The sequence below is a fragment of the Quercus suber genome, unplaced genomic scaffold (genome assembly GCF_002906115.3).
Source record: "Quercus suber isolate HL8 unplaced genomic scaffold, Cork oak 2.0 scaffold_622, whole genome shotgun sequence".
Lineage (NCBI taxonomy): Eukaryota > Viridiplantae > Streptophyta > Magnoliopsida > Fagales > Fagaceae > Quercus > Quercus suber.
In genome coordinates this window covers 54,819-79,793 of record NW_027070065.1, presented here as the reverse complement: position 1 = coordinate 79,793, position 24,975 = coordinate 54,819, and the positions used below count along the sequence as shown (strand labels likewise).

The following is a 24,975-nucleotide window of genomic DNA, read 5'->3' as shown; positions in this document are numbered from 1 at the left end:
ACAACCAAAAGCACTCTAGGTGTTAGCCCTAACATTGTCCTGCACCCGCACAATTCATCTCACTGCCCATTACCATGGCATTAGTGAATCACTAATAAAAATATTCCTAAATGAAAGTCTTGTGTTGTATTATTTTATTTGAATTAGAACTTACAAATCTCTTCATCTACTATCATTAGACGAAGGAAAGATGCAATTGATTTTCTTAAAACCTCCTTCGGGTGAATAGATGTTTGATAGAGAAAATATTGGTAACAGCATTGTTTCTGACTTCAAAAACACATCTACTTTTTGTTTGACAGGAGTGATAAAAAAAAATGGAGAGAAAATGAAGGAGATGGGCAACATGGGATTCTTGATGGCATTAAATCAAAAAGAAAATTTGCAACTTTTTTGTGCCGCAACTTTTACACAAAACTAATAGGTCTATACGATAATCTTATCACATTAAAATTGTAACAAAAGTTAGGGTATAAAAGTTGTGGTCTTTAAAGAATTTATTTGTGATCTTAAAGGATTGATTAATTCAATAGAATTTTAACTTATAATGTTTATTTCATGATAAGTTGCTCTTATTATCAGATTAAAACACTAATCAACTTTTGCTGATGACAATTTAAACCTCATTTTCATCACAAAACAAAGAGATTTTTGCCGGTTAAATTAGACTACAAGGGACTCATTTCAAACATCATCATGTGTATCTTTTTGTCCACTCCTGTTACATAGACCAACTACTGTTTGTTTGTTCTATACTAAAAAGAAAAATGAGCAACCAAACAAGTTTTGCTATTTAAGTAACGCTAAACGAAACGTTCCCACGTCTTTTTTCTGGAATTCTCTATCTTTCTCTTACTCCAACATCCACATTTCCAATACTTACTCTTTTTATAGCAATTTTCTCATGAGACAGAGTGAGAGAATGGAGAGCAGAGAAGACTTGAACTCGATACTACCGTATTTGCCACTAGTGATGCGGTCTTCGACTCTGTTCTGGCCATCTCAGGTGGTCGAAGCACTGAAAGCCATGGCAAGAGGACCCCTTCACAGCCGTGTCGACTCCGGTGAGCTCCTATTCCTCGCCATTTCCGATCTCAGACACTCTCTCTCCCTCTCCAACCACCACTTCGCTCCTTCTTTCCCACAAGGCTACGCCCTCTTCTTCGACGAGGTAAATTCTATTCTTCTTTTCACTTTCACATGCAAATATTCCAACACCTGAGAAGTTGAATGTTATTTTATGTATCAAATTGTAACTGGGTTTTGTGTGCTTCACGATATTCAAACACTTTTCAACTTCAGGTTAATGTTTTTTCATCAGAATTTTAGTGGGTTTGTGTAGTTGATGGATGATATTCAAACACTTTTCAAATTAGTGCCATGCTATGTTTTTTTCATCAATCTGTAAATGGGTTTTGTGTTGTTTGATGATATTCAAACACTTTTCAACTTCAAGTTAATTTTTTTTTCAATGAATTGGAAGTGGGTTTTCTGTTGTTGATGATATTCAAACACCTTTCATGGCAGAAGTTAATTTTTTCAAATCAAAATCATGAGTTGGTTTTTGTGTGTAAGTGCAGTTGATGTCTCGGGAGGAATCAACAAAATGGTTTGAAGAGGTTGTCCCGGCGTTGGCTGATTTGCTCCTACGCTTTCCCTCTTTGTTACAAACTCACTATCAAACTGCAGATATTGCTCATATCAATGGGGTCAACACTGGTCTTCGTTTATTGCGTTCGCAAGAACCAGGCATTGTGCTTCTCAGCCAGGTACCCATGTTATTTTGGCTTACCAGATGATAGAATAGAAGAGCCCAAAGCTCATACAACCCATGTATTTACTAGATGGGTGCCGATTCTTGTAATCTTGTAATTAATAAATTGTTGTAATTACTGTATTTCTGAATTGTTTGTTGTCATTACATGGTAATATGAATGAAACAGAAAGAAGGAAGTGGTAAGAGTCAGAAACATTTGCAGTTTAAAGATGGAGAAAATGGAATGTGATATATGAATGTCTGCTTCTGCATAATGATTCTTGTGTTTTTTATTTTTTATCTCTTATATGATAGAGACCGACGAATGCGTGTGTGTATATAAATATTTCAAGCCCATATTTTAGTATTGACACAGGAGAACTAAACTGGATGTCCCATCGATTATATATGTATGATAACTTCAAGTGACCAATTATATGGCTTTCACATACCTAGCAGTTATTGGAGTGGGTGATCTACTATAGGAATCAGAATCAGTACTTTCATTTCATGAAAGTATGCAATTCTTTATTTATTGATTTATTTTTTAAAATTACAAATTTGACTCAAATGGCTGATTTAGATATTCTTGAAGGACTTCAGGGGCAGCACTCATGCAAAATACCCCAAAAGAATTTTAATTAAATATTATATAAATTCAACCATTTTTTTTGTTACTATTTTCTCTTTACGATAGAATTATGAAATTAATGCATTTCTTGATTTCCAGGAATTGATTGGTGCTCTTCTTGGATGCTCTTTGTTTTGTCTGTTCCCAGTCACTAATAGAGGTGTTGAACATCTTCCAACAATCAACTTTGATCAATTGTTTGCGTATGTGAGCTTGAGCTTTCTTTTGTGAAATAATTTATCAGTCTTGTTCAAGAAATTATAGGATATGAATCATCCTTGTGACAATATGTTTCAGTTTTCTACTTGTATATTTCTGATCCCTTTCATAGATATAATATTACGGAGGAAGAAGAGCATTTTTATGTATCATAGTTGATAATGCCATTCTGATTGGTCTAGATAAGTAGAAAATTTTATTCAATAGGTTAGAAATTCTGATTGGTCTAGGCAATATAAAATTTAACAACAGCATTGTTAAGTTTGGCTAACAAGTGGCTGTATATGGATACCATTTTTACTGATATGCATAAAAAGTTTTGAGGTGACATTGAAGAGTATAACAATAACCATGTGCTATTTAAATCCCAAATACTCGTTTTATTGCTCCAAGAAGAACACCATATGCTGTAGAAGGTTGCTGCAGTAGAGGGTTTGAATTTTCTTTGCATCTGAATGTCTGGTAGGAATTAACATACATGTGGATGGTATAACCTATATCACCCAAATATTCTTGATTTTCTTTAGCACATGTGTTGAATGTTGATAGAAAGGATCGGTGTAGAAAATGACAAATCTATACACTTTTTAGTCCATGTAATTGTATGGATTTATTATTTTATTCTATTTACAATTGATTTATAATCTTCAAGTTGGTTTATCATTTATTAGAATTTTATATTTTTCTATCTGAAGGCTTACTTTATCTTGTCACGCTGAATTCAATATGTTTGAAATTCTTGGATCTCCAGGAGTCTATATGACAATTACAACGAAAAACAAGAAAATAAGATAAGGTGCATCATACACTATTTTGAAAGGATATTTTCACATATGCCTATTGGCTTCGTCTCATTTGAGCGGAAAGTACTTCCTTTGGAACATCTTCCTCAATGCATTTCCTATCCCAAGGCCGAATTTTGGAGCAATTCTGTCATTCCTTTATGCTGTTTTGAGGTAACGATAAACAGATGTAATAAACAATCTTATTTAGAAGATCTATTTATAATGCTTAATCTAATTTTGTTGATTTAAGATAAACACAGATTACCCTGTGTTGTGTTTCCATATCCTTGTAGGTCCAAAATTCAGGCTTGATAGAAGATCAATCCAGTGAAGCTCTTGAAGTGGATTTTGCAAATAAGTTTATTGGAGGTGGTGCTCTACATAGGGGTTGTGTACAGGTATGCCTTACAATATTATTAAAATAATATGCCTTTTTTTTTTGGGGGGGGGGTCTTATTGTTTGTACTTTATCAGGCATTTTAATTTCATATGCTTAAATTTATCATTCCTGATATGTGTTCCTACAGCATATGTATGTCATGCAGGCCATGGATTTATTGCAAAATGTAGATTATTTTTGTTTTTATCATCTTGTGTAGGAAGAGATCCGTTTCATGATCAATCCTGAATTAATTGCTGGTATGCTTTTCTTGCCTTCCATGGCAGATAATGAGGCCATAGAAATTATTGGTGCTGAAAGGTTTTCAAGTTATACTGGGTGAGTATTACTTAGGGAATGTAAATCATAAGTTTGATTTAATAGGAACAATGATATTTTATCTATTTCCCTTTGCTTTGTCTAATCTTTATATTTCTTATGGAGAATAATTTGTCAATGTGATATATATGATTATTGATGAATAAATATTGGTTTATAGGAAATTGTGTATCCTGATTTGTTTTATAATTTGTATGAAGTCTACGCTCCTTGCACATGGTATTCCATATGGTCTAGAAAAACCAGTAGTCATGGTGAATATCTGGGTTATGCCCCTTTTGGTCTTATCTTATTTAATGAATTTACTTATTACAGAAAAGAATATCTAGTTCTTGACAAAGTTAATATAATTTTCTTTATAAGTAAAAGACTGTAATGAAAATTATGAATGGGCATGCTTAGCTACAAGGATAGTGTAAATGAGATGATGAAATAATCATAATAATGGGTTTGAGGCCTTTTTATTGATTTTATTTTTATCTTTAAGGTGACTTATTTGCCTCTCTCTCTCTCTCTTTGAATTGCTTGTTTAAAATTGAGATAGTGTTCAGTGGAAAAGTACCTCCCCCAGAAAGAAAGAATGAAAAAACATTAATGAGGTGCTCATTTTCAGTAAAATTTTAAATTAAATTAAGAAAACCCATGAATATTTTCCTTAGTTCTGTAGAATGCTATTTACTCCATAGACCAGGCTTCTATTGTGAAAAAGTGCTTCTTGAGCCAAATATGTTAAAAGTGACTTCAGTAAATGAAACCCTTTCATTTACTTATCAAAAAAAGTAAATGAAACCCTTTATAATGCCTCCTCCAGACATGTCATGAATTATTTGTGCAAATATTTTCCCATGATGTCAGTGCCATATTAAAATTCCATGTTTGCGTGGTTCCTTATATTGATTCTATGGATGTCCAAGTTTTGACTTATAAAAAGAGATCTAAAGTTTATTGTTTATTGTAATTAACTTGTGCTGCAATGGAAAACTAATTCAAATATCATCCATACGTGATGTAGATATGCTTCCTCATTCCATTTTACTGGTGATTACGTGGATAAAAAAGATGTAGACTGTTTTGGAAGACGTAAAACCAGGATCATTGCTATAGATGCATTATGCAGTCCAAGGATGAGACAGTACAAACAAGAGTTCCTCCTAAGGTATGATAATTATTTCTTCTAGCACCACTGGAACAAACATAATTCATGGGAATGCAAAATAGGTTTATTTGGAGAACAATGATGTGAAATCTTAATCATGTCTACCATCATGCCTGTTTGAGCCAAGTGGACCACCACACTACTCAGCTGAGTCAGCTCAGCTTGTTTACTCCTTTTAAGGGGCAAGCTTTTAGGGTTATTATTATTATTATTTATTTATTTTTTTATGAGGGGGGGGGGGGGGAATTTCATACCTGTCATACCCATGAAATTAGTTTTACAATCTTGTTTTGCTTCTAGGATTTTGGGCTTGTAAAATGACAATACTTAAATTTGGAGTTCAATTTGGCGAGTACTAGGAAAGAAAGAGACCTATTAAACAAAGCATTAGCCGAGAAAGAGCAAGTTTATTTAAATTTAGGAGAGAAGGAAGAGAGATGTTTTCTGAGAGTTATGTATAAAATTTGATAATTACTGGATACTTTTGCGAATGTGAGTCTAGCTTCACTGAGCTTATAGGATGACAAATAATTGAAACAAGATGATGATTACTAAGGCTTATAAAAAAAAGATGATGATTACTAAGTGCTAGCCTGCTAGGCTAGAAAAAAGACTTGAGTAATGCCAGTTGACGATAGAATGAAAAATTATTTGGATGAGATGGATTGACTGTTGGCCTTGAGAATTACTAGATGCACATATGAACTATGAAGAGACATGGTTCTGCTTGGCAACGCAGCTAGGGCTAGATAGTTTTAAGGGACATGGGTGACATCAGTGAGCATTTGTTTTAACAGATTCTTTGGACATAAATGAAGTTGAATAGCTTCAGAGGGATACGTGTAGCCAATGTTTTTTTTTTTTTTTTTTTTTTTTTTTTTTTTTTTTTTTCGGTTGCCTCGATTCAATTTTAATTCAGAACAGGGCTCCAAGTAAGTAGAACCAGAAGCCAAAGAGTTTTCACTCTTTACTTTCAGTTTCACTCTCTATCAGGGAAACCCCACAGTCTCGGTAATCGAAAGGCACTGCTTTCATGGTGCCTATCCACTGTAAGGGTCAATCGTTAACATTTTACAGACCACAAACACATTTTTCTATACCCAACCCAACCCATTAGATTAATGTGTTGTTGGGATATGGATCATTACTCTTGACATTAGTGGGATGGTTTCCCTTTATAATAGATTAATGTTAATATGCAATCTCATAGCATAGGAGTTCTCTTAGATTTTTTCCTCTTTGTATATATTTTCTTTATCAGAAAATGTTATTATTCCAATTTGTTTGTTTTGGAAGGGAGATAAACAAGGCATTCTGTGGCTTTTTTGCTCAATCTAAATATCAGCAGTACAAGAGACTGTTTCCAGAGAATGGATGTTCTAGAGCTCAGCTTGATCAAAACATAGAAGACCCCATCAGCAGGTCCAGGAGTAATCTTTTGGTGCGAGTTTCTCTATGACTTCTTTTCTAGTGGTTGGATTTTGTTATTAAGTCACTTCTGCAAGTTTCTGTGGTATTCTCATTGCTAACGTTTGTAGCTGATCTGAAAGCATTTAAAGTTATTATTAGCCTAGCGTGGTTTGAACTCATTCGTGCATGTTAGAATTGGTTGTTGCATCTGCTATCAATTAGCTTGCTTGATTATTGCTCTTCTGCTTTTTGACAGTCACATGATAATGCCTCAACTTCTGATGAAACAACTGAAGAAAAATCTGTAAATCAAGTGATCAGAAATTATGAGGAGAAGGGTTGTGAGAGTCTGGGCCATGAAGATAACAATATTGGGATTGTGACTGGGAATTGGGGCTGTGGTGCTTTTGGAGGAGATCCGGAGCTGAAGACCATAATTCAGTGGCTTGCTGCTTCTCAGGTAATTTTAACTTGAGTTATTAAAAAAAAGGGACAAATAGGCGATCCTTTTGTTTTCTTTTTCAAGGATGGTTATATATAGCATCTGATGGAATAGAAATAAACCCATGTTACATTCTTTTTGACAAAATACACCTTAATGTATTTCCTCTTAGTGACAAATGTGCTTTCTCTCTTGTTTCTTATAAAACATGTTAAGTATTTGCTTCATATATGTTCATTCTTGTAATCGTCACCCCCTGTATTTTCATAAACAGTTTGGAACCCTGACAAACAGCTTCACCCAATCTTAAAGTTTATAATTCCCATTAATTTGTGTCTATGGGCTGTTCTATTTATGCTGATTCACATCATAAACATCATTGTATCATTTTTGAGGGCACCACAAAAATCAGGATGAAATTATTTAAACTCTTCTTTTGCATATTTTTAAGCAGATTAGTTGTACACCTCTTTCAAATAAATTTTTTACATAATCAGGGGAAAAAAAGGGAGTAGGTGAAATTGCTATATTTTGAAAATTAGAGGGGATTTGAGACAAGGTCTGATGTGTGAGGAAGTGACGGTTTTAGAAATGTCCTATCAAAGGCTAATTGCCTTTATACCAAATGGCATCTCTCTCCCCTTCCACCAACCCCCCCCTTTTTTTTTCAAAATACTCCTGTGAAAAAAGAAAAGATACATTCATTCAGAAATCCATCTAGTAGATCAAAAGAAGAGCTTAGGGTCGGTTCTAAATATCAAAGAACTCATTTTAGGTCCCAGGGCAGATTTTGGATTGGATATTATAATGTGATTAGTTGAAAATCAAGGAAAGAAATCTGCATGCAAGGGATCTGATAGAGAAGGAAGTCGAACTTAGATCTCTGTTTTAGTGCCATAGGCAAAGCATGGAACTTAGATAGTTGTATAGATTTGTTTGTCTCTCTCTCTCTCCCCTTTTGAGCTATAATTTGCTTCTCTCAAATAATCACATATATTGAATGGGCAAAACATGGATTTTAATAGTTCACTTTAGCAGAGTTCCTCATTTCTTGCACACAAGCCTCTTTCACTGCTGTTATTAGACCAAAAACTGTATTTTAATGTGAGAAATCTTCAGCTTTCCCATACACAATAGTGCTCAAGGAGAGACATCTGTGTGGGAACTGAAATTGATAATGATCGGTTTTAGTGATAATAAACGGAGATTCTTTTTCTCACAGATACTGATCTTTCTTATAATCTTGGTTCATATCTTTCAGGCTCTAAGACCTTTCATTTCATACTATACATTTGGTTTGGATGAATTGCAGAACCTAGATCAGGTATTTACTGCCCTTTAAAAGTTCTCCATCAATGATTTTTGGGATATATGTTAGGGCATCTGTGTCATCAATACTATTACACTTTTACAGCTTTACACTACTATCAGTAAAAGTTTAATTATATTGATTTACTTATAAAAAAATCAATACTATTAATATTTTACTGTTAGAGTGTAAAGGAACTAAATAATTAAAATCAATATGCTTTCCATTTCTATATTATTGTGCATTCTCAGAAAATGTTCTGGTCACAAGTTTAGCAGCAAATAGTCATGTCACAGATGACGTGTCCTGCATAATTCAAGCGTCCTTCAGACTTCTTAGCCACTTGATGTTCAACCTTTTCACTCTATATTTTAAGTTATTAAACAGTTTTGAAAATGTGCATTATAGCTTATGAATTTCTCACTGTTGTCACTGCCAACAATTATATCTACACTTACAAATTGTAATCTTTTGGATAAGATGATCAGTATCTTTTAAGCTCAGTTCCGGAAATAGCCTAAAATAGTGGTGGTCTTGCTATTAATTTTTATGTGCTGCATTTGGTGTTTTATGTCTAGCTTCTATCAAAGAATATATTACCTTTTGGCTTGACCAAAGTCTTCTATCATCTAAGAGCTACCAATTTAGCTTTCAACTTTACCGTGTATTATTCCAGGTTCCGAGTCTTTCTAACGAGTCTGTTTCATTTGGCATTGGGGGCAGGTGACTCAGTGGATTTTGTCCCAAAAATGGACTGTTGGAGACCTGTGGAATATGTTGGTGGAATACTCGTACCAGAAATATAAGGGACAAACAGACGTTGGATTCTTTACTTGGCTACTTCCATCTCTATTTGGCCATGATGCTGAGATGTTGGACTTGCCGAATACACCTTAACACTTCCGAATCATTGAATTGCTTATGCATCCTTCACTTTTCCATTTAGCATGTTCTTTGACCTATTTCTGTAAAAAATAAATATTCTTAAAAAGAAAAAAAAGAAAAAAAAAGGCGAATGCAATCTTGTAGTTTTTGCTTGGTCTCCTGAGTTATTATTGAAGTCCCTTCCTATATTTCCATCTCTGTGTGTATCTGTTTATTTTTATGTATTTATTGGGGGGGCTTAAAAAACCAGCAAGTCTAGAGACAAATTTTCCTCACAAATTTTCACAATTGTTGAAGTGGCAAGTGTTAATGGTAAAAATTAACATCGTGTTCATGCTAAGTCCATATAAGAAATTTAATGAGGCTCGAGATTCATGTTTGTGGAGATGCAATGTTCTACCTTAGCAGTATGGACATGCCTTTGTTTCCCTATGTAATAAATAGTAACGGGCTTAGTACATGCACGAAGAGGACTAGGACTACGGCTAGCTCATCCAATATTACAAGTCCACCCAATTCATCTTTTGGCTACATCTAGATGTATGACTATATAGATAATTCAGTGAATGCAATTCTGATCTACCTTTTTCTTGTTTATAAGCTCATTCCCATTATAATATTTAATTAAATGTTTCACTTATCAAAATTTTTTTTTTTAATTAAATGTTTTTTAAAAATTATTAATAACATGATAAAATTTGAATAACTTAGTAAATTATGGGAAGCCAAGTGATTCAATAAATGAAAAGTGGTGAGATAGGTGGGTTAGATAGATCAAATGATAAAGTTTTTCTTTAAATTAGATTAGAGAAAAATTCTTTCAATTTTTTAATATGTAAATGTTTAAATTTTAAGTTTTTGTAGTCTTAAATTATGTATAAAAATACATTTATGAATTAAATAGTAATTAAAATTAAATTTAAATTAAATTTGATATGCATACAATTTAATTGTTAAAGTTTTAAAATATATAGTTATGTTAATTTTTAAAGTAGGTATTTGAAGGTTTCCTGTACGAACACTTTGTCCTGTTACATAAATGGCCTATCCTTATCCACATGGTCTAAAATGACTCTAAATAATATAACTATCATATCATATGAGCTGCGAGCTGCCTCACTTCAGCGTGTCACACGCAAAAACCTTAAACCTCTGTTCTCAGTTCTCTGCTTCTGAGGGAGGTGTAGCTATAGCTAAGGGCTTTTACCTGAACAAACTAACCGTAAAAAGGATACCAAGGTAAGTTACTCAAAACAATAACAGTGTACGCTTGTTTTAAGAGTGATTTATATGCTGCTCAAGTGTTTGCTTTAATGTCGAAATGAATGGAATCCCTCCACCCTTTTATTTTTTTCAAAACTTTCGATACTCTTTGAATTGCAAACAACTTTTGAACTCTTATTTCTGCTTTGGGTCATTCTCATATTTTTGTTTCTGCTAGTTACTCTAAACTATATTGCTAATTAGGAACCAGTTGTGTGTAGAAATGGCACTACAACATGCCATAAGGCTACCATTGTCATATTTATTCTCACCTCTCAAAGAGAACATGTTCAGACTTCCCAATTCACTAACTGGTATGAGTCCTGAAACTGAAGAAAAACGATCCAACAGTTACTTGTCTTCCTCAAGAGTGGAGCTTTTTAGTCCCTCATCGAACTTTCTGAAGTCTCCTTTGCTGGTGTGTTTTCAAGTCATGTTTAAAATCTAAACTTTATTGTACGTTTGAAATTTTGTTAATATATTGTTACATGGAATCAATTGTTGTCCAAACACAGAGTGGCAGAATAAGAACAAGTAGATTACGAGCATCTAAAAGCGTAGGAAAACTCAAATCTAATGATGGAAAGAGAGAGCGAGGGGAAGCATCTAGTGACAGTGATGAAGAGGATGAACCTCCTTCAGGGAAGGTGGATGATCCTCATCTTATGGATGCTGAAGAGAGATGCGAATGGAGGAGGAAGATTAAAGAAGTGATTGATAGGACACCAGATGTTGAGGAGGAGGTTGACCCTGTAGAAAAGAGGAAGAAGATGCAGAAGCTTATGGCTGATTACCCACTTGTTGTGGATGAGGATGATCCTGAGTGGCCTGAAGATTCTGACGGGTGGGGATTCAGCTTGGGTCAGTTCTTTGACAAGATAACTATCAAGAACAACAAGAAAGATGATGATGATAATTATGATAGTGACAATGAAATAGTCTGGAAAGATGATAATTATATACGTCCGATTAAAGACATACGATCTGTAGAATGGGAAGAGACTGTGTTCAAGGACATCAGTCCTCTAATCATTCTTGTGCATCATCGCTATAAAAGGTCAGTAATTTTATTTTTCTGTTATGCTTCTTTTCCTATATTACCTTACCAACTTTAAATTATTGTGTTTTTCAACTTCCTTTTGAGTATACACATGATTGATTTGTGTAAAAGTTTCAGTGTTTTATTTATCAAGTGTAATGTATCTTTCTTAACTTGGTTTTTGAAGGGTATATTTTACCAACAGGAATAGTCATATTATTCATTTCACACCATTGACTCTTGAGATTTCACAGCCAAACTGATGTCTTTAGAATCTTGTCAAATTTTTGAAAAAAAAAAAAAGGATGTAGATGAAATTGATGCCTTATAGTTTCTTATGCTGTAAAATCGTTTGGCATGAAATAATACTATCTAATACCCCTACTAGAGCCATGTTCGAAGGTTCCTCATGGATTTTTACTTCCAGTGTTATATCTTCCCAATATTTCACCCTCCGTGTATTTTTCACAGAAACCTCCCTTCATTCCCCCGTCACTTGAAATCTCTTGGTCTAGTTTTTAACTTTTTATCAATTTGTCAACAACTTTCTAGTATTGGATGTACCTTTAAAGAATTGAATTTGTTTTTCCTTGTAAGTTTCCTTCTTTGTGAGTTTTCATGCTTTGACATTTTCTATGTGGAGCATAAGGTTAGTGGTGGAGTATTAAATGCTTTAATTTTTGTGATGTCTATCAACATTTGCTGTTAAGCTGGTATACCAAATGCTGAACTTGCATCAGATCAATTGATTGTCGAGTGCTTGAATAGATCAATCTTTTCAAATTAGTCTTTTATATTTCTTTGTTGCTTAGTATTTTTTTCAATGGCAGATTGATTGCTTAAGTTTCTATGATCAATTTCAGTGATCATTATAATTGGATTTAAAAGAAGAACTAAGTGAGTTAGTTATCAAAAAAGAAAAAGAGGAAAGAAGAAGAGTTAAGTGAGCTGTCATTGTTCTTGAGATAAATATCAAAGATTTTGGATGACTATTGGAACATTTTGATTAATTACTGTGGGTGATGTGTCTGAAGTTGTCATACTCTTTTAAAATAATATCTGAAACTGTATTTTAATACCAGCATTTGTGTTACTTTTGCAAGCTATAATACAACTTTTATTTTTCTCAGACCAAAGGAAAATGAAAAAATACGGGACGAATTGGATAAAGCTGTCCAGATCATATGGAATTGCGGACTACCGTCACCAAGAGTGAGTAAAGCCAATAAATTGCTTCTGTCAACATCCATCCCTATAATCAAGATAATTGTTTCTAATATTTGTAATTGTTATATCAATAGTGTGTTGCGCTTGATGCTGTTGTTGAGGATGGCTTGGTCTCTGCATTACAAGTGTCTGTTTTCCCTGAGATTATCTTCACAAAGGCAGGGAAGATTTTATACCGTGAGAGAGGTGATTTCTAAAATTGAATGATAACCTTCAATTTCTTGCATCCCTGATATATGATTCTAATTCTTTATATGCTTGTTCTTCAGAAATTCGAACTGCAGATGAATTTTCAAAAATAATGGCATTCTTTTATTATGGGGCAGCCAAGCCTCCCTGTTTAAATGGCCTTGGAGATAGCCAAGAAGCAGTCCCATCTGCTCCCATCAATGGTCAAGTGCGCTGATAGCCTGATATAGCAGTTGAACTATGTGTGGAAATGATCACTAATGTGCATTTTTCTAGGCTTCCTGAAGAAATATTTTTGATGGGGTTGTTCCACTTACACATTTCTTGATGTACCTTTATATGAAGAATTGAAAATGAGATGTATAGTTTACATTTACTGGTATGCAGGTAGTTGATATGATGAATAATGTGTTTTTTGTTTATAAAAACTTATAAAGAAGAAATATTGTATCATACTTTTATTGAATTGCTAGTTTGCTACATCTTGTGCTTGGTGAGAACCAAGGTAGTGTCTGATTTCCCATTTCAGCTTTTTGACCAGAATGAGTATGTAGAAATAATTTTGTGTTTTCCGATAGAAGCTGGATGGTTGATTGTAGTTAAAATGTGGGAAAATTGAAGCTATTCATGAAATTTCAAGGGTCTGATACTTTATTTTCAGGCATGAATGCTAAAGTACGTCGCAATGATAAAAATTATATCAATTTTCTTCTATCATTATAACATTTTATGATATGTATTATGATCGAAATTGGTACCAACTTTCAATAGCCAAGAAATTACTCGTTGTGATGTCCACAACAACAAAAGGCTTTGTGATAATGGAAGCGGAATGCAAAGAGCTGATAGGGGTTTGAGCCATCCATCTTGCACTCAGCTACACCCACAGTTCGCTTACTTGTCTTGCCTCCAAACACAGTTAGGCATTGTCCTGTATAACGTGAGAGCCAGAATCGGAATTCACGGTGGTTGAACTTGGTTGGTGGGTTGATGGATTTCCGATCGACCTCAGCCAAGCTCTCCAATGAGTTCAATGAGCGAAGGCTCACTTTGCCTTGCCTGTCCACTGTGAGATAGCTTTGACCCCCAGAGCATTTATCCATATAATTGCCAAACCTGTCATAGATAAAGGACAAAATCTATGTTTTGTTAAAATTGTCTTGTCCATGTAATGAGATACGGTCAATTTTGGACCATAAATCACATTCATTGTCATGACAGGTCCGTTTATAAGATATTTGTAGTAAAATTGATAACTTTAACATTTGCCAATCTATAATGTTGTGCAACTCTGGAAAATCTCAACCTTATGATACAGGTGTGGACGACTAAATTTCTCGGTTCGAAATAAGTCAAACAAGTGAAAATAGTTTCACAAATGCGAATTTGTATTGATGATTGTGTGGTACAATTCTCTGAAATTACAAAAGAGTGATCCTCTGATTCGATCTCCTTGAAAGATTTGTTGATTTGGATTTGTGGTAATGTGATTTTGATTTGAACACCAAATATTCTTCAATTTGGCTGAAGAATGGATCGAAGACCTTTGAAACAGAATTACAATGAATCTCTGGCTATGAGCTTGTTAGAAATTCTTTGTTCTTCGTGTTCTTCGGATGTTCTTCGTGTTCTTGGTGCGTTCTTCGTCTTTGAAGATTTGTGGTGGAAGTTCTTCGGGGCTTTAGAGGCTTGAATCCGTAGAGCTTCACTGATTTATGGTTTGTGAGGTTTCTGGAGGCTTTTGAGCTTGATTCCAGTGAACTTTGAGATCTAGGAATATGATTCGGATGATTCCTCTTTGAATGTTCTTCGTATTTGAAGGTTTGTAGTGGAAGTTCTTCGGGACTTTGGAGGCTTGGATCCGTAGAACTTCACTGATTTGTGATTTGTTGATGTTTTCGGACACTTTAGGCTTGATTCCCGCAAACTTTTGGATCTAGGCGGATGATTTGGATGATTTGGATGATTTCTCTTCGAATGTTCTTCGTATTTGAAGGTTGAAGTTCTTGAAGTTGCTGAAAGCTTTAGAGCTTGGTTTCGGCAGAGCTTCTGGACTTCTGAATCTTCTCTGATGCTGCTTTGCTTCAGATGGCTTCATGTGTCCTCCTAAATGTCTTAGGAAGACTTCTATTTATAGGAGTTTTGGGGTGGGTGAGAGACACGTGGCGGAGTTTGATTGGTGACACATGTCACAATCTGATTGGTCCGCTTATGTCATCGCTTACACGTGCGAGGTTGCTTGGGTCATCGCTTACACGTGCGAGGTTGCTTGGGTCATCGCTTACACGTGTGAGGCTGCTTGTGTCATCGCTTACTCGTGCGAGGCTGTTTGTGTCATCGCTTGCACGAGCCGATGCATGATTGGTTCTTGCATGACACTTGGCAAATTTCTGTTGGCTTCTGAATGGCAACAGTAAAACCTAGCAGCAGTATGTGGCGCTTTGTAATTGGCTGTATTTTGTGGTCTTGGTAGTGTGACGTGTTAGCTTGTGATAGGTCGGGAATTTTCCCTCTCTACAACAGGCTCATGATTATTAGTCTTTTTTTTTTTTTTAATTAGTCTAAAAGGTAGATTTTCACGAGATTTTAAAATATATAGTTGTTGAGAATGAATAAAAAAAGATTAAAAAAAAGAATAAAGAAAGATTAAAGAAAAAATAAAAAATGAATGAAGAAATAATATTTAAATAAAATAGAAAAAGAATAGAGAATCTGCTGGTAAGTGTATTTGAAAAAGTAGGTAGGTAAATGGTAAATATAACTGTTCACTAAATGGTAAATGTAACTGTTCACTCTCAGATGCTCTAACGCTTGTTATTCATTTGAATAAGTATATGGGTCTTTTATCTTTGTTTTCCATGGGTTCTCTATCTCTCTGGTTGAATCTTCGAGTTTAACTCTTTTTTATTTTTTTTTTATGATGAAAGTTTGACTTTGTTTGATGAGTCTTTGAGCTTGAGATAAGATATTTCCTATTCTAAACTTTTAGTATGTGGTGGAGAATTGAATTGGAATTATAAAGTGGGTTCTAGTTAGCTCAACTGGTAAAGTCTCTGATAGTTGAATAAGAGATCTGAGGTTCAATCCTCGCCTACACCAAAAATTAATTGGTGTTTTGGTCTGATGATAAAGAGCTATCATCAGGAGCGGACGCCATAAGTTAAAACTCTACAAAAAAAAAAAAAAAAGGAATTATAAGGGAGTGTGTGTGGTGGTCAAAACAATGGGTTGTAGATAAAAAAAAAAAAAAAAAAAAAAAGGAATTATAAGGGAGTGTGTGTGGTGGTCAAAACAATGGGTTGTAGATATCAAAGGGGTGTGACCATGTGTGGTGGAAAAAATGGGTTAATGATAAATTTTTAAAAAAATTATGATCAGATTTTTTTTTTAATTTTTAGAAAAATTAAAAAAAAAGGGTTAATGATAAATGAATGAATAATGATAAATAAAATTCACTAAAAAGAGAATAATAATAATCCCAAAAAAGGTAAAATTAATAAATATTTTTAGAGAAAATTTAACAAGATAAATTCAATCTAAATTGCATAAATTTGATAAATTTCAAGACTAAGATAGATTTGATAAATTTCAAAATATATAGATTTTTTTTAAAAAAAAACTTGCACAAGAATAACATAAATTTGATAATTTCAAATTACAATAAACACTAACAACTCACTATATTGTTATCTCAAGTGCTTCACGAGATCTATTGAAAAAAAAAAAAAACCGCCCACGATTTTAAAATCTTTACCCATTGGGAGATTTTAAAATATATAGTTGTTGAGAATGAATAAAAAAATATTTTAAAAAAATAAAGAAAGATTTAAGAAAAAATAAAGAATGAATGAAAAAATAATATTTAAATAAAATAGAGAAATGATAAAGAATCTGTTGTAAATATATTTGAAAAAGTAAGTAGATAAATGATTAATGTGTAGTCAAAATGTCAAATGGTTTTTTTTTTTCTTTCCCTTTTTTGAGCAGAAAAAATATCAAATGGTTGACGAACAGTTTTAGTGAACAATTTGTCATTCCGTTTCGACTTGCCATGCACGAATATAGTGAAATAACAAAACAAAACAAAAAAACAAAAATAAAAAGTAGAGGTTGCTCACATGTGCAGCCTCTCTTTTGTTTTGAATTTCTTATTCAAAGTTTTTCTTTAATGTGATGGTGTTGAAAGTTGAACCATAACCTTATTTAATATCTTTTTATTAGAAATGAATTTTGACAAATCTTTCATTAGATTATATATTCTTCTTATACCTTACATACTTGCAAAATTTAAAAAAAAATTAAAAATTAATAGATATATCATCAATAAATTATTTAAATTACAAGTTTTTATAGTTTAAAATTATACATAAAATATAAGTTATAGATCATATAGTAAATAATATCTGATTACTACTAAATCTGATATGTATATTAAGAGTATAAAAAATATATAATTCAATAGTTAGATTTTTAAAATATATAACAATTTTTGTTTTATTAAGTTAAGTTATAGCATTAAGTTGTAGCATTAATGGCTAGACTTTGCCTTATATATATATATATACACCTTCGTGTAAGAATTGAATACATTATCAGATTATCTTTATCTTTTGCACAACCGGCCAACATTTTGGACTAGTCTTTTATTCTACTTGTCATTTTTGACCGGCATCTATTACTAGTACCTTCTACACACAAATACATTTCTTGTAAAAGGGTGCGGGTCCAAGACAAATAATTGTTGTGAACTAGTCTTTGAAATTTCTAAAAGAACTGGTGTGTGTGTGTGTATATATATATATATAGAACACTTAGATCCCCCATTTTCATTCATGCTTGAGATTATTTATAGAGAGAGAGAGAGAGAGAGAGAGAGAGACAGAGATGGAGGAGCATGATGTGGTGATAGTAGGGGCAGGTATAGCGGGATTGGCAACAGCAATCGCCTTGAAGAGAGTAGGGGTTAAAGCATTGGTGTTGGAGAAATCAGAAGGGCTAAGAGCCACAGGTGCAGCCATAGGTCTTCACCAAAATGCTTGGCTTGCCCTTGAAGCCCTCGGCGTAGCTCACAAGCTCACCGCCACTACTTATCCTCCTTTGAGAAAGTACTGTACTTTCGCACCATTTTCATTTCATGAGTTTCCTTTCCATTTCAAATAACAATTATGTGTTTCTATGCCATTTTAAATTTCTTCATGAAATTTTTAGACTTCCTTTGAAGACATTTGCTCACTTTTATTTGCACACACTGTCACTTATGCAAGCATTCACGTCTGTTTAAATATTTCATTTTATTTTAACATAAAATCTACTTTTATTATTTTAGATTATTATTTTACAAAACATTCATAGATTATCTATTAACTATTATATACCATTTTTATTTAAATAATCATTATTATTATATTTTTAACTTTATTTTTCTCACAGTCTCTCTTATCTCTCCTCTCTTTACGTTCTCTCTCATTTCTCAACTCTCTTCTCTCCTAACCACCACAAAACTTCCGTGGCTGAGCCTCTATGGTCATGGCCGAAGCTCACATGGCCATCACAAAGGCGAATTTCATTGCAGGACCTCCATTTCCTTCATCTGTTGTGCGCTGTCGATGCTTCTTCTTGTGTTACAGCTGTAGCCGCTGCTTCTACTTCTTCTTGTGGTTCTGCTGTAGCCTGTAACCGCTGCTCTTTTTCTTCTTCTCCTTCTTCTTCTTGACCGCTTCTCCTTCTTCCTCTTTGATGATTCACAAAAATTTTATATATGGGTCTGATGATATGGTTTTGAACTTGATGAATTTGATGATTTGTTGAATGGAGGAGGTAAGGAAGAAAAAGTCAGAGGAGAAGAGAGAGAGAGTCTAATGTGAGAGTGACGTGAGAAGCAAGAGACAAAATTATTAAAAAAACAAAATACAAAGCTACAGTAAGTTGGGATTAGCTTTTCTTTATAAGTGAACGCAGCTATCCTAAATTTTTGTACAAATTAACCATTAACATTTAATTTTTATTTATTTACTTTTTTAAATACACTTTTTAATATTTTTTATTTTTTTACTCATTTAAATATTATTTTTTTATTTATTTTTTATTTTTTTATTATCATTTATTCTTTCTATATTCATTCCTAATAATTATATTTTTTTTAATAAAAAGTGTTATATCTACGGTATTTTTCGTAATACTTTCACAAGAATCATATCAAAATCTTATGTAGAAAGTTGTTAATAGTTCTAATTTGAATCCACCACTAAAATTATTTTTTTATTCACCAATATTAGCTAATAACAATCTATTATTTAAAATTTATTGTAAAAATATTATGGTAGAATTTTTTAATTGTCATTTCTTATTCTTTATACTTCTTCCGTTCCAATTTGTTTGTCTTCTATTCTATTTTGAGATGTTCGAAAATATTGTCTTATTTTTAAAAATAAAAGTCAGTAATATACTAATGTTTCTATTATAGCCCTGCTTTATTTTCAAAACTATTTAAAAAGAAAACTAACAAATATTTAAAAAATCAATCTGATTGGAGCACCTTTTTAGTTGCCTCATTACGAATAATTCTTTTTTTTTTTTAAAAGCTGATAAAGTTATTTAAGGGTAGTTTTGTAAACTTATACATTTTTATAAGGCAGACAAGATAATAAATGATATTCCTTTAAAAAGTTTGACTTTTTAAACAGGATGAATAAATTGGGATGAAGAGAGTATTATTTTTCCTTTCTTAATTTCATCCATATTTTTCTTTTTCTTTTTTCTTGGTTTTTTCTCCACCACACACGTATCCCACTCCTATCTAGGGGTGTCAATTCGGGTTAGCGTGTCGGGTTCGTGTCGTGTCGTGTCGAGGTAGGGGTATTTGTGAGAAAAAAATAATTTCACAATATTGATTTAAGTATGAAATAAACTCTCTTATATGTGCATTGTCCTTTTTGGTAATTTATCTTCAAACTGCCACTTTTATAAATGCCAGCCAAACACTCAGCTTTTTCAAAAAGCACTTTTTAACAGTTTTTACCAAACACTCAGCTTTTTGAAAAATCACATTTTCATTATACACTTTTTGAAAACTCCACTTTTTTATTATGCACTTTTTTAAAAAGCTGAACCAAACTCACCCTTATTCATTTGAATAAATTCAAAGGAATTGACTTTCTTTTAGACGATTGATTGTACCCTTTCCAGTTTCCCCTGTATGGGCACTCAAAAACGTCATATGGTCCTATCAAAGAAAAAAAAACGTCATATGATTTATTTTTTTTCTTTTTTTTTTTAGCAGAAAAAATATCAAATGGTTGACGTGCAGTTTTAGTGAACAATTTGCCATTCTGTTCCGCTTGCCGTGCACGAATATAGTGAAATAACAAGAAAAACAAAAAGGGAAGGTTGCTCGCATGTGCAGCCTCTCCTTTGTTTTGAATATCTTAGTCAAAGTTTTTCTTTAATGTGATGGCGTTGACAGTGCAACATAAGTATCTATATATATTCCTTCGTACAAGAATTGAATACATTATCTTTTGCACAACCGGCCAACATTTTTGACCAGTCTTTTTTTTACTAGTCATTTTTGACCAGAACCTTCTGCACGCAAATACATTTTTTGTAAAAGGGTGCGGGTCCAATACAAATAATGTTGTGAACTTGTCTTTGAAATTTCTAAAAGAATTGGTATATATATAGAACACTTTGACCCACCATTTTTCCTTCATGCTTGAGATTATTTGAGTGAGAGAGAGAGATTCAGCGAGAGAGAGAGAGGGAGAAAGATGGAGGAGCATGATGTGGTGATAGTAGGGGCAGGTATAGCGGGTTTGGCAACAGCAATAGCCTTGAAGAGAGTAGGGGTTAAAGCATTAGTGTTGGAGAAATCAGAAGGGCTAAGAGCCATAGGTGCAGCCATAGGTCTTCACCAAAATGCTTGGCTTGCCCTCGAAGCCCTCGGCGTAGCTCACAAGCTCACCACCACTCCTTATCCCCCTTTGAGAAAGTATTGTACTTTCGCACCATTTTTATATCATGAATTTCCTTTTTCCATTTCAGATAACAATTATGTGTTTCTATGCCATTTTAAATTTCTTCATGAAATTTTTAGACTTCCTTTGAAGACACTTTGCTCACTTTTATTTGCACACTCTCACTTATGGAAGCATTCACTGTTTAAATATTTCATTTTATTTTAACATAAAAATCAATTTTTATTATTTTAGACTATTATTTTTACAAAACACTTATTATCTATTAACTAATATATACCATTTTTATTTAAATAATTATTTATTATTATTATTTTTAACTTTATTTGTTCTCTTATCTCTCTTATCTCTCTTCTCTCTTTACATTCTCTCTCATTTCTCAACTCTCTTCTCTCCTGACCACCACAAAACTTCCATGGTTGGGCCTCTATGGTCAAGGTTGAAGCTTATATGGCCACCACAAAAGCGAACCTCCATGGCAGGACCTCCGTTTCCGTCATCTGCTGTGAGCTGTCGATGCTTCTTCTTGTGCTACAGCTATAACCGCTGCTTCTTCCTGTGCTACTGCCGTAGCCTGTAGTCGCTGCTCCTTTTCTTCATCTTCTTCTTGACCGCTTCTTCTTCTTCTTCTTCTTCTTTGATGATTCACATAAATTTATATATGGGTTTGATGATATGGTTTTGAACTTGATGAATTTGATGATTTGTTGAATGGAGGAGGTAAAGCAGTCAGAGGAGAAGAGAGAGAGAGAGAAAGTCTAATTTGAGCATGACATGAGAAGCAAGAGAAAAAATTATTAAAAAAATAAAATACAAAGCTACAGTAAGTTTGGATTTTATTATTTTCGAGTTTGGTTTATATTATGTTCAAGTTTGGTTTCCAAAAATATATTTAAAGCTTTTTTATTATAAAAGTATAACTGTACTTTCACAAAATAAATATATAAAAAAAAAATTAATACAAAGAGTGCATAAATCTCATCTCCATTCCACACTCTAATAAAATTAATATGAATAAGTTGAAATATATTATGGCCAGAAAATATGTGATCATGTTCATATCATATAATAGTTAAGATTTTGATCTGTATTGTTTTTTTTTTTTTTTTATAATAGGGCAAACGTAACAAATATTGATACTGGGGCAACTCAACAAATTGCTTTCCCTCAACCTGATAAGTATGTTTCTTAAACCGTATCTTTCATGTTTTCACCTTCAGATCCATCCCCTAGTTCACTAAGCTTGACCCATTATTTCTCTCTTGTGGTGGCACAGGCATGGACATGAATCTAGACCAATACATCGTAAAGCTTTATTGGAAGCTCTGGCAGAAGAATTGCCAGTGGGCACCATCCGTTTCTCTTCCAAGCTCAAGTCCATTGTAAACCTGCAGGCAGAAGAAGGCTCATCCTATGCTATCATTCACATGGAAAATGGAGTTAGCATCAAAGCGAAGGTGAATTATATACTAAGCACATTGCTAAGGATAACTTTTTTCCTTAATAACTTGGCTAGAAGTGATTAGAACAACATCACTTTTACTTGAGTCCACCACTAATACAATTTTTATTTTGCAAAAAAAAAGTAGCAATCCAAAAAAAAAAAAAATTGTGAAAAATTGTGTGCCTAGACTCATTGATGTAAGCACAATCCCTCAAAAAGGTTATTTTATACAAATGAAAAATTCCTTATATTACCGCATAAATCCCTATAAGTAAAAACTTTTCTTTATAATCTATTACCATATAAATCTTTATAATTAAATCCTAAATTTACCATGAGTCAAACCTTAACCTTACCAACGTGTTTGGTGGCCTAGTAGAAGGGGCCTTAGGCCAACAAGACTTTATTATGTGCAAAGTGTCTTAGATTCGAGCAACTGCTCTTTCACCAACGATATGTTGGTGCTCCTTATATTTTATTATAAATGAAGTCTAAGCTTGAGAGCAATTACTGATTAGGGGCTATTAAGGTAATAGTTAGGTAAAGAAGCCACAATAGTTGCCCCTCTCCTAATCATGTTTTATTTACCAAAAATAAAATCTTAAACCTTATGTCTTATAATAAAGAGACTACAATGTCATTGAGTATAATAATATTGAGACGCACCTCTTAGCCTCAACCATGGGCCCATATTATACCTCTTAATTAGTAGAGCTTACACTTTACATGCTTAATTGTAAAATTTGTTTCTCTATTTTGAATGTTACAGGCTCTGATAGGGTGTGATGGAGTTCACTCTGTGGTGGCCCGTTGGTTAGGACTGACCACGCCTGTCAATTCAGGCCGATGGGCCGTGCGTGGGTTGGCCATATTTCCTGAAGGCCATAGGCTAGATGTTGACTTCCAACAATTTGTAACTATTGGCAAAAGGGCTGCCTTTGCTGCCATCAATGATAAAGAGGTCTACTGGTTTCTTGTAGGCAAATCCTCAAAAGGTTAAGCCTTTTCATTCCACCTTAATACCTTTTCTCTTATATTGATACTAATCTTGTCAAAGGTTTTCAAAATTGAGTCCATATTATTGAGTACAAATTCAGACTAGCTACCTTGACTTGAATTTTAAGTGACCATGCTAGTTTTCCCAACCTCACGTAAACTTTCTACTATGATCATTAATACAAGTAGGCTACCCCACCCCTAAACAAAATAATCCTATTGGAAGTTTAGAGTCATATTTACCAAAACAAGAGTATACAAGCGTGAGTGGAAGTCTCACATGAAAGAAAAAAAAAATAAAAGTTTGAGGAATTAATATAATATAATTGGGTCATAACTTAATAGGTTTAAGCTTTTTGATTAAGTGATCTTTACCTATTATATTAATGCCCATCAATCAAATATTTTCATTTTTGTGTCCATGTTTACAGCTATTTGATACTCTAAAACCAAAGGAATGATGGACAAGTCAAAATTGGCAATGAATTTGTAAATTGCATTATTAGTCACCTAACCAATACTAATGCTCTTACAAATTAAAAGGAGTGAGTATTTTTGATAAATCATTGGCTGTCCAAAAATTTAAACTGAATTCAATTATTTTGACTATTATAAATTCTAACAATCTTTATCATTCCAGGTGAGGACATCCCACACGACCCTGAGATGATAAAAAAAGAAGTTATTAGTAACTTTGCCAAGAACTTCCCTACATCATACTTGAGAGTTGTCCAGCATTCAGATCTTTCAACAGTGACTTGGGCTCCCCTGTTGTTTAGATTTCCATGGGACGTAATACTTGGAAACCTGAGCAAAGGGAATATCACAGTGGCTGGTGATGCTATGCATCCTATGACACCTGACCTAGCACAAGGTGGTTGCTCAGCATTGGAAGATGCTGTTGTTTTAGGTAGACACATTGGGAACTTAATCATCAAGAACAAAAAGCTTGTGGCAGGAGATCAAGTTGCTGAAGCCTTAGAAAGATATGTTAAGGAAAGGAAGTGGCGTGTTGCTAAGTTGATCGTGGGCTCGTATCTAGTGGGCTGGGTGCAACAAGATGGGTCTGGATGGTTTATGAAGTTCTTAAGGGATTCAATATTCTATAGGCATTTTTCTAGTTTGATATCTAATGATATGCAGTATGATTGTGGGAAGTTGCCTTGTGTTTCATCATCAAATAATGAATTGGACAATGACCCAAGAAAAATTTACTAGCTAAAATCTTGGATCAAGTGATGTGGGAGAGTAGGGGCAATTTATGTGGCAGCTAACGGGCGACATGTCATTTATTTATAAGTTCATTTGTCTTTTATTTATCTATAATATTCATTCGAAGTTAATTATAAGTCTTGTTGGTAGTTGTTTCAACCTAATAAATCTGATGTGATGCGAAATCAGTCGCTACAAGAAATTTGGTCTTTAGCGATGGCATATAGTCGTCATTAATGCTTTAAATGTCGTCGCTAATTATATTGGCGACGAAAAATGTTGTCTCTAACTTTCGTTAAACAAAAATGGTAACGAAAAAGT

General features: G+C 33.5%; 3 protein-coding genes and 1 long non-coding RNA gene across 7 annotated transcripts; 3 read left to right on the top strand and 1 right to left on the bottom strand.

Annotated features, from left to right (window-relative positions):
• Window positions 1–802: 802 nt before the first annotated feature.
• LOC112024056 (poly(ADP-ribose) glycohydrolase 1) lies at window positions 803–9,505 on the top strand. Its single transcript, XM_065765358.1, has 11 exons — window positions 803–1,171; window positions 1,581–1,769; window positions 2,487–2,590; window positions 3,358–3,562; window positions 3,685–3,789; window positions 3,991–4,109; window positions 5,122–5,265; window positions 6,562–6,706; window positions 6,932–7,135; window positions 8,379–8,441; window positions 9,150–9,505. The coding sequence occupies exons 1-11, from the start codon at window positions 905–907 to the stop codon at window positions 9,321–9,323; spliced, it is 1,719 nt and encodes a 572-aa protein (XP_065621430.1). The 5' UTR covers window positions 803–904; the 3' UTR covers window positions 9,324–9,505.
• Window positions 9,506–10,364: 859 nt separating this feature from the next.
• LOC112024060 (thioredoxin-like fold domain-containing protein MRL7L, chloroplastic) lies at window positions 10,365–13,511 on the top strand. Of its 3 annotated transcripts, none has more exons than XM_024056697.2 (6): window positions 10,365–10,550; window positions 10,779–10,992; window positions 11,090–11,631; window positions 12,744–12,825; window positions 12,915–13,026; window positions 13,110–13,511. In XM_024056697.2, the coding sequence occupies exons 1-6, from the start codon at window positions 10,411–10,413 to the stop codon at window positions 13,244–13,246; spliced, it is 1,227 nt and encodes a 408-aa protein (XP_023912465.1). In that variant the 5' UTR covers window positions 10,365–10,410; the 3' UTR covers window positions 13,247–13,511. The 3 variants fall into 3 exon arrangements, with proteins under 3 accessions (XP_023912465.1, XP_023912466.1, XP_023912467.1); XM_024056698.2 differs by having other exon boundaries at window positions 10,438–10,550; window positions 10,796–10,992; XM_024056699.2 differs by having other exon boundaries at window positions 10,440–10,550; window positions 10,786–10,992.
• On the bottom strand, window positions 13,466–15,132 carry LOC136064085 (uncharacterized). The gene is made up of 2 exons (XR_010625737.1): window positions 14,336–15,132; window positions 13,466–14,145 (listed from the first exon to the last, which is right to left on the bottom strand). It is a non-coding gene; the product is annotated as an uncharacterized LOC136064085 (long non-coding RNA).
• Window positions 15,133–17,869: 2,737 nt separating this feature from the next.
• Window positions 17,870–24,791, top strand: LOC112003492 (monooxygenase 2). Of its 2 annotated transcripts, none has more exons than XM_065765367.1 (5): window positions 17,870–18,134; window positions 22,119–22,181; window positions 22,279–22,459; window positions 23,216–23,441; window positions 24,083–24,791. In XM_065765367.1, the coding sequence occupies exons 1-5, from the start codon at window positions 17,914–17,916 to the stop codon at window positions 24,658–24,660; spliced, it is 1,269 nt and encodes a 422-aa protein (XP_065621439.1). In that variant the 5' UTR covers window positions 17,870–17,913; the 3' UTR covers window positions 24,661–24,791. The 2 variants fall into 2 exon arrangements, with proteins under 2 accessions (XP_065621439.1, XP_023891472.1); XM_024035704.2 differs by lacking the exon at window positions 17,870–18,134 and adding an exon at window positions 20,720–21,016.
• Window positions 24,792–24,975: the final 184 nt, after the last annotated feature.

Coding starts and splice junctions, on each gene's coding strand:
- LOC112024056 (XM_065765358.1), top strand. CDS start 905: ATGAGACAGAGTGAGAGAATGGAGAGCAGAGAAGACTTGAACTCGATA. Junction 2,591..3,357: donor AACTTTGATCAATTGTTTGC/GTATGTGAGCTT, acceptor TTGGATCTCCAG/GAGTCTATATGACAATTACA. Junction 6,707..6,931: donor GGTCCAGGAGTAATCTTTTG/GTGCGAGTTTCT, acceptor GCTTTTTGACAG/TCACATGATAATGCCTCAAC.
- LOC112003492 (XM_065765367.1), top strand. CDS start 17,914: ATGGAGGAGCATGATGTGGTGATAGTAGGGGCAGGTATAGCGGGATTG. Junction 22,460..23,215: donor GAGTTAGCATCAAAGCGAAG/GTGAATTATATA, acceptor TGAATGTTACAG/GCTCTGATAGGGTGTGATGG. Junction 23,442..24,082: donor TGTAGGCAAATCCTCAAAAG/GTTAAGCCTTTT, acceptor TTATCATTCCAG/GTGAGGACATCCCACACGAC.
- LOC112024060 (XM_024056697.2), top strand. CDS start 10,411: ATGAGCTGCGAGCTGCCTCACTTCAGCGTGTCACACGCAAAAACCTTA. Junction 10,993..11,089: donor TTCTGAAGTCTCCTTTGCTG/GTGTGTTTTCAA, acceptor GTCCAAACACAG/AGTGGCAGAATAAGAACAAG. Junction 11,632..12,743: donor GTGCATCATCGCTATAAAAG/GTCAGTAATTTT, acceptor TATTTTTCTCAG/ACCAAAGGAAAATGAAAAAA.